The sequence below is a fragment of the Scleropages formosus genome, chromosome 2, assembly GCF_900964775.1.
Source record: "Scleropages formosus chromosome 2, fSclFor1.1, whole genome shotgun sequence".
Lineage (NCBI taxonomy): Eukaryota > Metazoa > Chordata > Actinopteri > Osteoglossiformes > Osteoglossidae > Scleropages > Scleropages formosus.
In genome coordinates this window covers 20874002-20892320 of record NC_041807.1, presented here as the reverse complement: position 1 = coordinate 20892320, position 18319 = coordinate 20874002, and the positions used below count along the sequence as shown (strand labels likewise).

The 18319-nt window shown below is 43.2% G+C and overlaps 1 protein-coding gene across 1 annotated transcript in view; it reads right to left on the bottom strand.

Annotated features, from left to right (window-relative positions):
- Window positions 1–978: 978 nt before the first annotated feature.
- LOC108931554 (synapsin-3-like) overlaps window positions 979–18319 on the bottom strand; it is a 43922-nt gene continuing 26581 nt past the window's right edge. Inside the window, exons 7-14 of the mRNA XM_018747388.2 lie at window positions 12899–12961; window positions 10236–10378; window positions 9222–9296; window positions 8240–8342; window positions 4042–4173; window positions 3870–3912; window positions 3357–3519; window positions 979–2634 (exon numbers count right to left, since the gene is read on the bottom strand). Coding sequence (XP_018602904.1) covers window positions 2505–2634; window positions 3357–3519; window positions 3870–3912; window positions 4042–4173; window positions 8240–8342; window positions 9222–9296; window positions 10236–10378; window positions 12899–12961 — 852 coding nt within the window. The 3' untranslated portion in view covers window positions 979–2504. The remainder of the gene's footprint in view (window positions 2635–3356; window positions 3520–3869; window positions 3913–4041; window positions 4174–8239; window positions 8343–9221; window positions 9297–10235; window positions 10379–12898; window positions 12962–18319) is intronic.

Sequence of the window (18319 nt, the reverse complement as noted above, 5' to 3'; positions counted from 1 at the left end):
GAACAAAGGACAGTAGACATGGAATATACTCTGACTACACCGTTTTAACTCATTACTGTGAGAAACACAGAGGACAGACATGTTTTGTTCAACAGGGTCATGTTTAATCGTTCAGTTCTGTCGACCAAATGGCTTGTGGGACACTTTCGTACCTGGGTTGCATCGGCCTGGTCAAGTGGAAGAGGCCCAGCAAAACTCAGCTGCCGCACGCAAAGCACGCTGTGGATTTATCAGCAACTGCACTAAAATGTATAGATGGTAAACGATGTAAACAATATATTTTTAAAACAATGTGCAGCGCACATTCAAGTGAGTCTATAAATGGAGTACAATCACAGGAAAAATTACATTCACAAATTATAATGTAATATCAGTCACAATAGAACCACAGTAGAAGTCCAAAGAAAGGGCTGCAATGACAGTCACACCAGGTTCAGGTTTTCTACGACAAGGTTTGCTGTTTTAAACTTTCCTGAAGACCAGCAGGCAATGAAATGGAACACATCTGGTACTGGTGCATAAGGGGCAGGACTTGGCCGCAGCACCGATTTGTCACTACATTCAGTCACACTGGTTGGCTCGTTGGCTTTTGTATTTACTTTATCTGCAAAAAAACACACACACACACACACACACACACACAAAAAAAGAGTCTCGCAGTGTGATGAGCTCTTAAAACACGGGCTATGAGGTAGCTGTTTACCAATTTGCTCATGGCATCCCTTGTGGTACTTTACACTTGTGATTCCTGCAAGAACTATCAATGAAGTACAGAAAAACATTTACAAACAAAATGTTTATCGCTAAGCAGTGAGCTGAGTGCAGTGAGCAGTTCACAGTATCTAGAAGTGTAGAATAAAAGCTGAGAGTCTTTGCACAATCTATAGGTTCATTACACGTAAAAAAAACAAGAGGATTTTATATATATATATATATATATATATATATATATATATATATATTAAAAGCATGGCAGGCCAAAGTTTGGGCAACACATTGAAAACACACGACACACAAACAGAAGCCAGACTTACGTCAGTAGAACAAAAAAACACCTAATAATGTGTGTAATTTTGGTCAAACTCAATCAAATGTAGACATTGCAGAGACACGCGACAATAGCAGGGAAACTCTGAGCCATGTTATGTATTTTTGATTGAGTTTATTTTGAACACTGTTTTCTTCTAAAATACTCTTTGCTGTGGAGCGACGTGTGTGACGTGTGGGGTGACACGCAGCTCACAGATGTTCATCAAATGTGACCAAACGAAACAGGGCTGTAGGGCCACCTTATTTAAACTTGCCTTCATGGTGTTTACAACTCATGCCTGGCACTTAGGCATTTCTCGGTAATAACGTGAGAACCAGCGCTCGTGTTGGCAAGACAAACTGGTCAGCAACTGGTATTGAATAGGAGTTTCATAGAGACAATGCATTTTTTATTTCCAGTCATTTTAAATAGCCTCCGGTTTCTTGTATCTCAAAGGTAATGATATCATCGGCATTAATTCTATAAACTGTTTGCAAAGCGACATACAGTTTTCAATTTTGATTACAGGCCACTTATAATTGCTTACTCATTCATCCAAGTGGGAAATATGCACTGTAGCAGCTGAAGGTATGAGCACTGAGCACTGAAGGGAACAACAGCAGGAGCTGGGGTTCAAAGCCAAGTCCTTGGAGCACAGCCTGATGGCTTTAGTTGCTACTCAACGTGACTTTATGATATTCACGTTCACTGCTACCACATTCAGAAAGGACAGGAAGTGTTCACATCCTGCTAGGAAGCAGAGTTCCACAATGATGAAAGGAACACAGGCACATCCCAAATTAAGGCCTCGCAGGGTGTCACCAGCTGTGAAATTGTGAAGCACAGCACAACTTTTCTTCTCATTATGAAGCATCTGGTGATCAGGTATGGCTCAGAGACAGACTTCTCCCAAGCTGTCAGCTGCATAAACGGTGTATATTAAAACTTAAATTCAGCATATAGTGCATACATTATCATAACTGTGAATATGTAATCGTAAAGGGACCGCTGAAATGTGACGGAAGACTGCCCAAAGCCAAATGTACCAATATTCCACCTTTATAAACTGATGAATGCAGAAATTTACCAGTTCTTTTGCCTGTGATGTGTTTAGTTTATTCCCACGAGAAGAATGCAAATTTCATTAAAACGTATGCATACCTCTTCTAAGAAGAAAGGGGGCATGTTCCACCTGACTCTTAGTCCTGGCATTTCTGATCACTTACCAATCAATGAGTTAATATTAATGCATACAAATTTTACGTTGTATCGGGTTTGATCAATACTGCCCAAGCGTCGTTCCTCACTAAAATGGTTCAGAAGGTTCATGGCCCCGAGGCCTTGATGAGCCCACGAAGCATCCAGTGTCTTTTTGATGCAACAGGCGCTGTCCCCTGCAGTGGTGCTGAAGCTGAGGACATGCAGAAGCAGCTGTTTCCTCTTGGCTGAGGAGCCCCCACAGGCTGCCATGGAACTAATCAGAGAAGAGCTCTGCGAAGGACTGTCTGAGGCTGCGGATACTCTCGGCTTTGGCCTCATCTTCGCTGGCGCTACCCCATGGGCTTTCGCTGACGCTCAGGCTGCTGCTGAGCGACTGGGACTTGCTGCAGAGAAAAGCGGGACATTCCAGTGAGTCCACAAGACAAAAGTGTAGTGCTCTTCCACAACACCACCAATCCGCTGTTCCTTGGAACTCCTGGTCATTTTAATAAGAACAACAGCAAAGGGACTGCGGCTCAGAACTTTATGTTGCTTGAATCCTGGAGCGCTGCAGTTCTACCGTTGAAAAGGAAAGGTCCTTTAAATGACTTCTGTAAGACATCCAACTGGAGACACAGGAAAAAGGAGTCACTGGGACAAAGATGTGAGCCACGCAATAAAACTAAAACATATACAGTATAAACACATACTGTTCGAAACCATTTCTCCCAAGCGGGGCTGCTAACCCGGCAACGCAGGGCGTAAGGCTGGAGGGGGGGACACACAACCAGAGCAGGACATCAGTCTGTCGCAAGGGACCCCAAGCAGGACTCAAACCACAGACCTACCAGAGCACAGGACCTGGCCAAACCCACTGAGCCACTGCATCCCCCTCAGTATAAACAGTTTTACTTAAAATTATGTCATTACGAGTTTCCTCCCTCTTGTTCTGGAGATGGTCATGGTGGACTCAGGCTGAGCGGGTAGCCAAACCTTCCTGTCCCGCCACAGTGTGTAGTTCCTCCTGGGGGTCCCAAGGTGTTCCCAAACCAGAGGACCTCTGCACGTGCACGTGTTTTCTCTGCTAACATGGACGTGAGGGCTTCGACAAGCAATCAGTACATACTTTAGCTGAGGCGCCTGTCTTTGGGTGCCTCTTCTCGGGCCCGATGGTGCCGGAAGAGGTCCGGGCTGGAAGCCTTGGCTGGGAGAGGTAGAGGCCGAACGGGCGCGCAGGGGGAAGCCCTTGGCCCACTGGCAGCACAATGTGGACACTGATCGGGGGCCACCTACACAAGGGGGAAGGGTGTCACCAGGTCAAAACAACAGGTTCGATGAGAGAGAGTCAAAGGTGCGATCTGCTCTGTCGGTCTGCACACTGCAATCAATGAGGGGTAGGGACAGCTGACAGCGTACTGGTTAGAACTGCTTCCTGTGGCCCTAAACGTTGCAGGTTTGAATCCCACCTTGGGCTGTAGTACCCCTGAACAACATACTTACTCTAAATTGCTCCAGTAAAATTACCCAAATAGGTAAATAGTCTGAGGTAACCTACAGATTACTCTGTAGAACCTAAGATTCTTTGTAGAAAAATGTCAGATAAATTAATAAATGTAAATTGATCTGAGTGGTGACCTACCATGGGCCTTTCTGGGTGGGCTCAGCTGGGGGTCTGCCTGCACCTGTTGGTAGGGTGGTCAATGTATTAACAGCACTTTTTATAAGTTATTTATTCTCAACATTCAGTTCCACCCCCACCCCACCCCTGCAACATATTTGACAGTGCAGACACTCCTGGGGACAGAAAGGACCTTTGCAAGGGGTGTGTCAGGTGGTGAGGAGCCCAGGAGAGCAGCAGTCATCTTGTTCACCACAAGCTCACTGATGAGCTGCCTGTCTTCTTCCACGTGCTCCCCTATCAGGGGCATGGAGCTGTCCATCACCTGTGGACGGAGCACAAAGGGAAGCTAAGATACAGTACACTGCACACACTGTCAGTACACTGTAATATGAGAAATATGTGACGAGAGCCCTCAGATTCCATTTTCGCGCATATTAAAGTGGCAAATTTTTACTGGGACTTACCAAAGCCAGGAGACAATATTTCTGGGTTTTTCATAGCATATCCCAAATATCCAATTTCAAAAAAAGAAAAAAAAACTGTTTCACCAGGATTCAGCAAGATTTTATGACCAATATGTACTAAACATGGAAGATCTGGCCTCACTTGTGTACATTTTCAAAGAGTTTATGCAAAGAATCCTTAGGAACACTGGAGTCACAAATTTTCTGAGATGTAAACATTTTACGGTTTATGTGTTTCATAATATTTTCTTATGAGTCATTTCAAAAGAGACATTTTTAATATTGTGTGAAGTTAATGAAAGTGAATGAAATTAAAGTGCTGTAACTGACTGCTATTCTGCCCACAGGTCTGCATGTCTGCGTGGGTTTCCTCCCGCAGTCCAAAGACATGCTGTTCAGCTTCCCCCATAGTGTGTGAGTGACAGAGAGAGAGTGTGTTTCACTGATGTATGAAAGAGTGACCCATTGTAAGTAGTGTATCTAGCAGTGGAATTCACCTTGGTCAATAAGGTGTGTGGGCTGATAACACTACAGAGAGATAAATAAATAAATGTAAACTAGAACTTCACGATGCTTTTAACACCTGCGCTTAATTAGTAATGAGATTCTTAAGAAGTAGCATCTGAAAAATCTTGCCGATTTTCTCAGTGGACATGTCACCCTCCCTTACTGTCACTCTCTCGCTGCTTTTGAAAAGCACATAGTGATCCATATGAACTTACGATCAATAAATTGGAGCGAAGCCAGCATGTTCAATGAAGTCACTGATGGATTATGCGCGGTTTCAATTAGTTTACACCAGGGTTGGTCAACAATACCACAAAACTATATAACTCAAAGTCAAAAAATAAGATGGCAAGAAACTATAAATGAGGCATGTTTTAAATATTTTACATTTTGAGCGAAATATGGTTTTAAAACATAGTTAATTCATAATCGGGGGTTTGACCTGTGCCTGCTCACTGGGTGGGTCTAGGGTTCGTGTCGCGCTTGGGGTGCCTTGCAACGGACTGGCGTCCCGTCCCGGGTGTGTCCCCTCCCCCTCCACCCTTATACCCTGTGTTGCCAGGTTAGGCTCCGGTATGCCGCGACCCCACTCAGGACAAGTAGTTTCAGACAGTGTGTGTGTGTGTGTGTGAGTTTATTCATAATTTGTTTTTAATTTTTTTTACAAAAAAACGAATGAAGGTATCGTAATTTGCATTCTGTTTTTCAATTTGGAATCAAAAAACGAATGAACGCAACGCACACGGACCCATTAAGTATTTATATTGGAAAAAGCAAGACTTTCGATTTCAGTAGCAATCCTACACTGCATTGGTGCAGTGCAGTCACTAGGGGGCGCCTCCGCTTTTCACAGAACCAGTAAGTGGCAGAGCCACTATCCATGCAGAAACAAGAAGCATCCAAGAGTACATCAGAAAGATGACCCCACAGGCCAAACCACTCAGTGAGTACCTCAGGCAGCAGAAGAGTGATGTTGATGAGGAGACATCATGGAAGATCAAGCCCCTCTATGGGCTCAACCAGTGGCAGAGAGAGAGAGAGAGAGAGAGAGAGAGAGAGAGAGAGAGAGAGAGAGAGAGAGAGAGAGAGAGAGAGAGAGAGAGAGAGTAAGAGTGGCTGACATCAAGAAATCCTAAGTATGACTGGAAAAGGGCAGCACAAGAACAAGCTCTAAGCACCAGATCCTTAGAGGCTGGGGTCTACCATAGCAGAAGGGACCCAAGGTGAAGGCTGTGCAAAGATGTCCCTGAAACAGTCCAGCACATAGTAGCAGGGTGTAAGATGCAAGCTGAGACAGTGTATGCTGAGAGACATAACCAAGTGGCTGGGATAGTGTACAGGAACATCGGTGCAGAATATGGACTGGAAGTCCCCAAGTCCAAATGGGAGACACCACCAAAAGTGGTTGAAAACAGCAGAGCTTAGGGCACAATGAATTTCAAGTCCCAGACTGACAAGCAGTTGCTGGCCAACTGACCAGACATAGCGGTGGAGAAGAAGAGGGCATTTAAAAGAAGAAATAAGGAGAATGAGAAGATCAAGCAGTAAGGGCTGAAGGAAGAACTGAAATGGATGTGGAAGGTGAAGTCCAGAGTGGTCCCACTACTAAGAAGAGGACTCGGGACCGTGACCCTCACACTAAGAGAACGGCTGCAGCAGATTCTGGGAACAACATCTGAAATCTCTGTCCAGAAGAGTGCAGTCCTAGGAGCAACTAAGATACTGCGCAAAACCCTTAAATTCCAAGGCCTCTGGTAGAGGACCCGAGCTTGAGGAAGACACACACACACCACCCTATGTGGGGGTGAGAGCAGAAGCATTCCAGCCGCAGCCCTAGGAGCCCTAAAGCGCCTACACAAGGAAATGTAAAAAAGTGTTCCACTGGGGAGGATCATTTTCATTAACATGGAATTTTCATTGCTTACATTTCAAAGGAATGGAGGATAATTAAATTCCAGGCTGCAGGGTGTGAGAAACACCTTCCTCTCATCTCCCTGTGTGTATTTATATACTTTCTAAAAGTGGCCAAACAGCAGTCCAGGAGAAAAGCTGATCCAAACCCCACCACCAGTATCTGTCTGTAGCCCGTCCCACCCTCTCAGAACATCACTTCTCAGAAGCCAGCAGAGGAAGTGCCCCCCCAGGCCTGCTGTTGTTGGAGATGAAGAGCATCTGTCTGCAGGAAATCAGTGCGTTAGATCACAGGGCCGCCTGCCTCACACCCCCCATCTCATTTCCAGGGGACTTCCAGAGGAGAGATGTGATGCAGGCGTTTGCCCCCTGCTTATCACATTCCAAGTGTATTGCACCCAGCCCCAAGGCCCTGGCAGAGCTTCCTCTGTACTGGCGAGCGTGGGCCACTTTGCCGAGATACAGGGGACTTCAGAGGAAGAACAAGTTGCTATGTGTGTGGTGAATCTCTGTCCACATTTAAAAAGGGTCTTAAAACTCACCTCTTCCAGCCTCACTTTGCCCATGATAATTCTTAAGTTCATCTAATGTGTAAATGTTCATGCTCTATAACTTTGAGATCATACCTCTTAAACAATGGATAAACCTTCATGCAGCTACTCATGGAATGTACTGTAAATGTTTATATATATGAAAAAAATTATTAAGAATGTGATTAGGAAGCATTGATATTCAGATAAAGTTTTATGCAGCTACTCGTGTGATGTACATTGGTTCATATGGCGGAAAGAAAGTAACTGTGCTTTAGAATCACGTGTCTGCATCTAAGTCTCTCTTTCTGTTGATGTAATGTATTTCCTGTGAGATGTATGTCGCTTTGGAAAAAAGAATCTGCTAAATGAATGAACATACTTGTAAACGGGACAGCTGGTAGTGTAGTGGTTATAGCTACTGCCTTTAGACCCCCAGGTTGTTGGTTTGATCCCCCCCTCTGGCTATAGTACTCTTAAGCAAGGTAATTACCCAGCTGTATAAATGGGTAAATGATTATTAGCCTATAATAATTGTGACCTTAACATTATAAGCTTCTTTGGACAAAAGTGTCAACTAAGTGAGTAAATGTATGGATTCCAGGGATCATTGGGGCACTTTCTGCAGAGAGTAAAGGTACAGACATTCACAGCCAATGAGACTTCACTGTGTGAAAACAACAGATGCTCCAGTCAAGTGACAGTGCTTGACTGGGGGAGTCAAGGCAACTGCATCTTTGTTGGTAGCTAGGTGTATGTGTTAAGGTGCCACAGTTACCAGCATAGTAAGTAGGAGTAGACCTTGGTGTGTGTATATATTTATATGTAGCCGGTTGGCCACACATGTCGATAAGATGCCCTGTCCTTATTAGGGCTCTTTGTAACACAGGGGCTCCAGCTTGATTCATGTCTGTCTTGAGGCTTCTGCCAACCCCACCGCCCACTACATGGAGGCAAAATAGATGAGGAGACAGACCTCAATGATGTAATCCTTGCCGTCTTTTCCACGCACTGCCTTGACTGCGCAGATGTCCAATCCCCCGAACATCTGGGAGCAGGCGTCTACCCACAGGTGGTACCTGTTGTCAGTGACAATGGACACATGAGCAAAGTTGACCTGAAGGGAAGGAATCCAAGTTAAGACTAAAGAGCCTCCAGAGGTGACTGCAGATAAAGAGATGTAAATGCTCACATGGGAGTTCATGTACAGTACACAGTAGCAAAAAAGTGTTTGACATCCGATTTAGATCACTGGACTGGCAGTCAAAGTCCATTTCCCCTCGACCACTTGTGCCTTAAAGATAGTGTCAACTGAGCAACAGTCAAAGTGTCTCGATAATGTTCAGGCTGTATGCTCTGGACTGTGGGGTCCACAGCACAGGAATTCACTTTCAGAGAAATTAGCACTGGGGACTAAGAAGGTGATGAACAAACATAAAAGAAACAATAATTAGAAACTTGAAAAAATAATGTGCTTAGGCTAGCTGCATCTTCACTCCTTCAAGGTCCCATGGTCCCATCCAGATGTGAAATACATTGTCAGGTTTGGTACTGCTGATGCTCTGCTTTAAAATGGACTGTATCATGTACCATGGGACCAGTGGGCAATGTAGTATTTATTTATATTCACATTTTTTATCTATATTTGATATATATAAGTATATTGTCGTTTTGGAGAAAAGTGTCTGCAAAATGAAATATACATACACACAGGGTACATCTCACAGGAAATACAATACATTTATTCAACACTTTTCTCCAAAGTAACTTACAATGTTAAGGTCACAATTATTACATGTTTACAATCATTTACACAGCTTGGTAATTTTACTGGAGCAATTTTAGCGTAAATACCTTCCTCAAAAGGACTACAGCCAGAGGTGGGGATCAAACCTGTGACCTTGGAGTCCAAAGGCAGTGGCTCTAACCACTACATTACCAGCTCTCCCAATACACACCTCTCCGTCATGGCAATCTGCTCCAGCATCGCAGAACCCATGTTGGCTTTCCAGTTGCCTGAAATGGATTTCCTCCTGAAAAGAGGAATAAATTGTTCTTAAAACTGTGGCACTGCAACAAACAACAGACGGGGATGGAGGTGTTAATTATTTGGCACTTTGCACTCTGATTGGTCACAGGGGCACTGTGGTATCTCACACTATATAGTCTTCATATATACATACACACACACACACCTGTCTCCAGTGTATTTAAATTTGGCTGTTTGATATTGACTAAAGGAAAACTGTCAACACCTTGCCACACAAACAAGTTATCTACGAGACCACGCTTTGACAGTTCGAAAGAAACAGAAAAAGTAGAATATGGGACAAACACAGTCCTTTTACATATGATCACACGTCACAAAGTGTTAAATCTCACAGAGTAAACTGGAGAAACACTTCTGAACACAGAGCCACAACTGCAGTGCTGCAACAAATGGCATCATCTTTTTTACATTTTTGAGTTTTGTTTCGTGACTTCGAGGTCCTACATCAGTGACATCTGTAACTACAGCACGTCTCCAAACTGGCACCACAAGTCGAAACGTTCATCTCTACCCTGCTGCTGACTCCGAAGCAGCATGTCAAGTAGTGATGTGTGCTTCCTTGTATTTTCTGCTGTCTCTAAGAACTCAGGGAGAGTGATGCAGACCGATTGTACACCACAGTTTCCCTTGAGGGAATTCTGAATTAGGTCGGGAAGTGGCGGGTCAAACATCACCACCGCATCTCTGCCATGTAGCTTTATCGTGTTCTTGCAAGGACCCGGAAGGAACCTCATAGAACCAGTAATTTTGTTGTGGTCCTGAAGTCAAAATGTAAGTGATGGAGCACCAGAGGGGTCTGTTGTTAAGTCAGCAACACACTTAACCAGATTAAGTAAAGCATATAGTGCAGCACATGCCAGTCACTTTATTTCGTAAGCAAACGAAAAACATAAATGACGTTAGACAGTGAAACCATACTTACATGTAGGCCTTGTAATTATTGCCAATCTTCTGGATCCTGATGTCAAACCTGGAGTCAACGAAAGGCTCTGAAGTGGCGTAGGTTCCTGCCAGAGCGACCACAGCACTCATGTCCTGGAATTCGGCATCAGTTCCAACTTTGACCTTCAGGGAAGATGTTTCACAGAAACAAACACGTGCATAAAGAGGACAATTAACTTTGCTTAATTCTTTTTCCTTAAAGGACAAAATCAGAGGAACTTTGTGTCATCAAACAAACTAGTTTATTTCTACTTGAACTGAAACAATAATTATATTTATGATTATATATTTTGTTGAACTCTGGGGTCTTCGTCCAGACAAACAATCTGCTGCCTTTTCAGTGACCTTTAATTCTTCATATTGTGAATGTTTATCTGTGATTAAACTTCACTGAGTTCTTTACCAAAACTTCTCAACTATCCTCATAAGAACCCTAATTTTTACTGATCTCTTCATTAAATGTATGGATTTGAGTTTTAACTGTTATCTGATTTCGTCTCTTAGGTTTGGCCTCCTGGTTGCATTCACCTCTAGGTCCATCAGTTTTGCATAAAAGCCCTTTCTTTGTTGAAAGCTCTGCATGTGCTGCTGCCTCTGAGGAACACTGACTTCACCCATAAAACTACACAGCATCTATTATTAACTGTTCTTTCACTTATTAACTGCTTACTGCTTCCTGTAACTTTTGTTATCAATATGTAAAGGGGAATTTAGACAATGACACAGTGTATCTCAAAAGCCACCAGTAGCCTGTGGGACACACTGGGTTTAGAATGCTCAGGAAGTTACTCTGTGTGTGTGTGTTTTCCTTTTGTGTTACCCAGGCAGCTGTTCAGCTCTATTCGTGTCTCGGTCCATATTTAGTTTGCTGATAACAGCAGTCATTGTGACTGAGTGTCATCTCCAGCTCTAGATGGGACCAAGACTGTTCTCCCACCAGCAGTCCAGTGCTCAAGAGAGAACAATATCTAGAGCACATCTAACCAGCGTGCCAGATGTCGACCAGCTGCGCTCTCTCCTGAACACATAATAAACACATCCCTGCTGGACATTCTGTGGAATCCCTCATTGGTTCTCCTTACCTGTCTCCATTTCTGTGAATAGACTCTCTATTAACATTCAAGAAGGGTCTCAAAACTCACCCCTTTCACACTCACTTCTCCCCGGACCTCCGGTGTGCTTGATAAGCATGAACGTGTTGTCATCTTATAATTTAGAAAAAGCCGCATATGTAGCTACTAGTGTAATGTACATTGGTTTATACTGTGCTCTGTTACAAAGTGATTGTACTCTAGAATCATGTTTGCATCCAAATCTCTCCATTTGTTGGAGTAATTTTGTAATTAGTTTAATTTTTTTGTAATTTAGTACCTTTTTTTCCTTTTCAGGACCGCTTGTCCCATACGGGGTCACGGGGAACCGGAGCCAACCCGGTAACACAGGGCGTAAGGCCGGAGGGGAAGGGGACACACCCAGGACGAGACGCCAGTCCGTCGCAAGGCACCCCAAGAAGGACTCGAACCCCAGACCCACTGGAGAGCAGGACTGTGGTCCAACCCACTGCGCCACCGCACCCCCTGTAATTTAGTAATGTAATTTTTTATTTGTTCACAGCTGTACATTGCTTTGGATAGAAGCATCTGCTAAGTGTTTATTATTATTATTATTATTATTATCTTTTACAGGACCCTATTATGTGAGGGATGGGCACATAAACAATTCAAAAGTTAACATCATTTAAAGTGATATTTAGTTTACTGCTGTCCCACTATATATAATTTATGTTTTCCCCTTTCAAAACATTTTTTTTTCTCTCTGCTATCATCCAAAGAAGGAATAGAGTATTTTTATGAATATTAATGTCATTCCTTGCAGGCACACTCCTCCTGGCACCGGAAGGACCTACAAAGCGTGAATGTGGGCCATCATATTGCAGAAACAAGCTGTTAAAGAGACCTACATCCTGCGTGTCCTCCTTCGCACACCTCGTTATGGGATAAAGTGAAGCTCAAAGGAGAGGGAATTTCCTCATGCAGGATAAGGGCTCCTCCTGTACTGCAACGGTGTGCTTTTAGCTTTTTCTCCCATCGAGCCAAGACCAGAAAGCAGCATCAGCATCGCAGAATGAGAACATCACATCAGATCTTCTCATTTAGGCTGGAACAAGTCCAACACTGGGGGTAGCAGGTGGTAAAGTGTTAAGAAGGGCCCAAGTTGAAGTCCCACCGCTTTATGCAGTATCTTTGAGCATGATACTAAACCTGTATTGCTCCAGTAAAAATGACCCTGCTGTATAAATGGGTGAGTAAATTTAAGTGGTTTGACATAGTAAGTCGCTCAGGGGAAAAGAGTCTGAATGAATAAATAGCTAAATCTAAAGGACTGGAAGAAATAAAATGGTTTTTAACATCATGTGTGGTGGGTGAGAAAAAGTTTCCAACAGATGATGGAGCTGAGATCATCAGCATGGAGGAGGACCCACTCCACAAAGCAGCTCAACACTTTCCGTATTAATCCACGACTGAGAAAGCGTCATCGTTGTGGAGCTCCAGTCATACCAACGAGGAGGAGAAGAAAGAAGAGGAGGAGGCTGTGCTTTTGCTCCTGCTCACCCTCACAGTATGATGATGTCATAGGGTTTACCTTTCCCATGCCTGAGTGGGCATGTCCCATCTTCACAACCACTGGAAATGCTGGTGAGGTGACCTGAAAGAAAAAGACATAACAGTATGGTGTGTCACACCTGACCAGAAACCTTCAGGAAACCAAAAGGAATTAGATTACAGACCAATGGACTGTGGGAGCCTCAGACATTCTTGTTATTTTTAGTATGGTGAGACGCTACTACAGCCCAATGGTATGTTTTAGAGGTATGTTGTCTTTTCCAAGAATTATTTATAAAAAAACACAATTCTTGGAAATGGAAAATAGAAACCACACACCATTACAGAGACAGAAAAGCTTGTTGAATTTTCCATTGTGTTGTTGCTGACAGAAAATATCAGCTTGTCAGTTTTCATTCACTCACTCACTCACTCACTCACTCACTCACTCACCACTGATGACCCATGAATTATTTAGAACACAAGTGCAGAGTGGATCAGGGAGCTGAAGTGGTTCTGGAGGACATGGGGAAGGGAGACAAACTGGTGCAGTAGGAAGTGTAATATTGGGCATGGGGGTGATAGACAAGGAAGGTCCAAAGGGCTAGATGATGAACAAGGCAAACGCTAGAGGGGGCATGTTCTCTCAATGAGATACCGCACTGTTCACAGGTCCACTTCTCTCTTTTAAAAACCTCCCTAGTAGGACACAGGTGTGTTGTAATCTGCCGTGACATGAGATGTCCACTGATATGCAACTCCACGCAGTTATGGCATATTACACTCATCTGGCAGTTTTTTTTAGGTAAGGTACATGACGCCCAACATTTTCAGTAAATGCCCACTCAGCCATGGCTGCATGAATGCTGAGTCAGCACTTCTGTACACACAGATCAGTGTGCCAGTGACACAATGGCATCTTTGAGTTGAACACTGGGTGGCTCTACACAACATGTCTCTGACTTCACAAACACCCCCATGTCACATTCCAACCCAATGAATAAATGTGGTTGCAGGTCTCAGGGAGAAACATCAGGGAAATGGGTGGATGACTGAAGATCAGCAAACACATGGAACATTTTGCATGATTTCTCCAGCACAATGAACTCACCAGACTGGGATTGCCATACTAGTGAAGGAAGTCATCCCAAAACAAAACAACAGTTTCCTCTTGTCAAAACAGGACAGTCAGACAGTTCCTTTATGCTTAAGAAACCTTCAGTGGCACACACCCGTAGTGCAGTTAAAGGATTCAAACCGTGGGAAACGTCTTGTTTCCACAAAGGAGTTCACATGAAAGACTCCATGAGAACACGAGAGAGAATTACAGGTTAGAAAAATGAAGCCTGAGATTTATCACATTAATTTACAGCACAGCCACTGACGGCTCACTTTTTCCACACTGATTTATTAACAAAGACCATAAGAATTTGCACAAGGTTTTCATTTTTAGCTGGTGGGAGACAGAGCCCCTTGTAATAGTTTATCTTTCATTTTATCTTGTCTCTTGTTTTTATTCACAGGTCAGACTACAGTGTCGCACTTCATGTATGACTCCGTTCAAATGATTACTGCCGTGTTACATTTACATTTATTCATTTAGCAGACGCTTTTGTCCAAAGCGACGTACCACTCAGGAAAAGTACAATTTATGCATTACATTGAGAGAAGGAGACATAGCTGCAGACATGAAAGTCTCAGGCAAACCTAGTTTGTTCCCTAGCACTTGGTGCACCGAGGTTCATCGTTCATCATCAAGTAGGTGCATAGAAAAGACAAATCCTGATACCCACACCAATTTTTTAAATCTTTTATTTATTTATTTATTTTAAATTAAATATTATAAGATAATGGGGGGCGCAGTGGCGCAGTGGGTTGGACCGGGTCCTGCTCTTGGGTGGGTCTGGGGTTCGAGTCCCGCTTGGGGTGCCTTGTGACAGACTGGCGTCCCGTCCTGGGTGTGTCCCCTCCCCTTCTGGCCTTACGCCCTGTGTTACCGGGTAGGCTCCGGTTCCCCGTGACCCCGTATGGGACAAGCGGTTCCAAAAGTGTGTGTGTGTGTATGTGTATGTATTATAAGATACACAAATGAGCAGTGCAATACCAGAGTAATGGCTGAATAAAGGTTGTATCTGGGGATGCTTCTGGAGTTATGATGCGTGAACAGTTATACCATAGATGAGCTGGAGAGATCTTGGCTAAAGTGGATCTGGAAAAGGTGAGTTTTCAGACCCTTCTTGAAAGTAGACAGAGTTTCCGCAGTTCTGAGTGACAGGGGAAGGTCATTCCACCACAACGGACCCAGAAACGAGAACCTCTGAGCTTTGCCTTTTGTGCGCAGGACCACCAAGCGAGTAGAAGTAGATTAGCGAAGGGGCCTGGCTGGGGTGTACCGGTAGATCAAGTCTTGTAAATAGCTGGGAGCAGTTCTATTGATGCATTTGTACACAGTAACCAGGGTTTTGAATTTGAAAAGTGCTGGAGAAGCGGTGACACTGTAAGTCTAGGAAAAAGTGCTGCTAAAGAAATTACTGTCATAAAGTTCAGACACATAAGTTTTATGCTTATATGCTGTACTGCTGCAGACTGTCATAAGAAGCACAGCTGCCAGGAATCAGACATTTCTGTCAAAGTGACTATAGCTTCAGTCCAAAACTGTTTACCACACAGTGTATACACACTTCATTACACACTAATATACAATGCACAATGCAGGTCACCTGTCATTTTTAAGGTTCCAGGGAGAACGGGCACTTAGTAAATTTTCTGTAGAATTTCCTCTGAATTACAGAAATAAAACAAGACATTGTTTTTTTGCGGCTGCATAATTCTTTGGAAAACAGTAGCAATGACCATTTGATTTCCATATGTCCGCGGACATCTGCAGAGCACAACCCAAAGTTCTACTGCACGCTCTTTGGTAGAAGACAAATGCAGAGCCTCTGTGCTGTTTTTGTTCACCGTGTTTCTTACATACATGGCACAAATCTATTCTAAATGTTAACACAGACGTCATCATCCACAACCTGTTTAAATAGTCAGAAGAGGGTGTTTACCATTCTGTGTAACAGAACCTATAACCTAACACCACAAGAGGATGTGCCGTTTCTCACAGAGAAAATAATAAATGGTAGATTTTTTATTTCACCAACAGGCATTTTATGGTCTCTTTGGATGATAGGAAGTTTATGAGGTTTAGAAAGTACGCACCGATACAGGTTGCCCAGAAACATCACTAATGAAAATCACAGCTGGATCTGTAAGGTGCCTCACTGAGGTCTGCATGTCTATTTCCTCCTTCCACAGAAAGTTGGAGTAGGAAGGAAACAAACTTAACTATAGGACCAGAAGAATGCTACTGGTGGAAAATATTTGCAGCACATACTCATATATTTGGAGAATCAGAACAAACCCTGACCTTGCATGACCTTGGGTTTGGTCTTCCTGGAAGTGTATGGAAAGTTCTCAGTGTTCCTACAATCAGTGATCATGTACTCACAGCCCATACTGCATGTCTCACTGTCTAATATTACATAAAGTGGAGTCATTTTTGACCACACACACCACATTGTGCCACTGTGCGCAGTTTAGTCATCTATACTTCGTAGGGAGGTCCGAAGGGAGTGAAGAATAAGAAGTACGAGCTAATTCCACCCAAATGTCATGTTTACTTCTGGTACTGCATTTCACTGATCAAATGTGCTTCAGGTTTTTTTGTTGCAAAAATATGTTTTTCGTCACATCTTTTACTTACCTAAAACTGTCACTGAGATCAGGGTCTACACTACAGTAGCATTCATTTAAAGAGGGAAAAATAGCAGTGCGGTCCAGAAATTGGCCCATTTTTTAGTGACATACAGTACTGCAAATGTATTCAGTACTCAATTACACAAATAAGAACAAAGCCCAGTACTTAGTGCTGGTTATGATAACAGAGTGTAACCAGGTATTTGTCTAGTTCTGCAGTAAACATTCACTAAGCCTTGTAAGCAACCAAGGAAAAATGACCTCTCCCAGCATCGTGAGAATTCATAGATACAATATGAAATTGAATGACTAATAAAAAATGAAATGATTAAAAACATGAGATGAACTCTCAGACTCTCAAGAGGGTCACATGAAGGCCCCTAATTCCCATATCTTTTTTCTACTTTGGATTTTTTCTGCATCATGAGCTCATGTTTTTATTTCATTTATTTTTTGCCTGTAAGGTTATTCCCATAATGGTTGAGTAAGTAGCTTGTAAATCATGTTTAAGGTACAAATTGGACTTGCCTGTAAAAGCAAACAGTTGTTCACAGGGGACTTATTAACTCTGGTGAGGGTGTATTTGTTTATAACAAACACCACCGTATTTTTAGAACTACTATCCCATTCCAAATGTAATAAAAAATAAAACAAGTAAATATCGCAAGATATTACTATCTTCCCCTTGAGAGTAGTGTCTGTTTCTAGCAGTAAAAAGCAGTTACACAGTTTCACACACTGTTCTAGACACACTGTTATACAAGTTATACACAAAAGTTAGTAAAGTATCTTCTGTTAATTTAGTAATGTGTATCAACGTACCAATACAGTATTGTAACGACCCGCATTACTGTTATGAGCGGGAAATGTGTTTATTGTAATTGGTTAGCATTTGGTGATATACAGGGAATATAAGGGGGCGATTGCATCTGCTGGGGAGAGGAAGAGAAGAGAGCCTGGGGGCGCTAAGCAGGCTGGGAAGGCTGGCTAGACGCGCAGGTCCTGGAGGAAACGGAGTCTTTGGACTGAGAGTGTTATTTCCCTGTGCGTCGGTGTTCTAACAAAACGTCCGAAATGAACGCTGCCTCTGCGTCCTTCTTTACCCCATCCAAACCCACGGTGCTGCGTGCCACAGTATAAATGAGTAACAAACAATCCAACTGAAAAATGCAATAATTTGATTTCATTTGCTGCTGTAAACACAGACAGTGAAAATGTGCTAGATTTCATGTCATGAACATAGACATCAGTCCAGTTCGTACTGTGTACTTTACACTGCTGGCTAACTCATAACACAGAAAAGACTCTTAGCATAACTGTACTCTTACTATGGAAAATGAATTTCTTATGAAACCTGCCTTCAAACTGTAAAATCCTGTGACACACGCACTTCAAACAGACCACACTCACGTGGGCTCGGATGGCCAGTGTAACATGTCCCCATAGTCACAGCGCCTGATAGGCCAAGTCAACAGAGTAAACTGTGCCACACAGGACTACAGCAGGAGGTGTTTGGGCAAACTACTGTGAATGGGGGGACCCTCATGTATCACCCCCAGTCCTCATTGCTCCTCACTTTAGTTTTTGCCTTTAGTTTAACTGTCTTAATATGGAACTGGTGACATCATCATCTTTTCCTCACTGAAATGTGAGGCTGTCCAGCAGCTACACTTGAGATGTGAAAATAACACTTGCAGTGAACACTGTTAAGTAA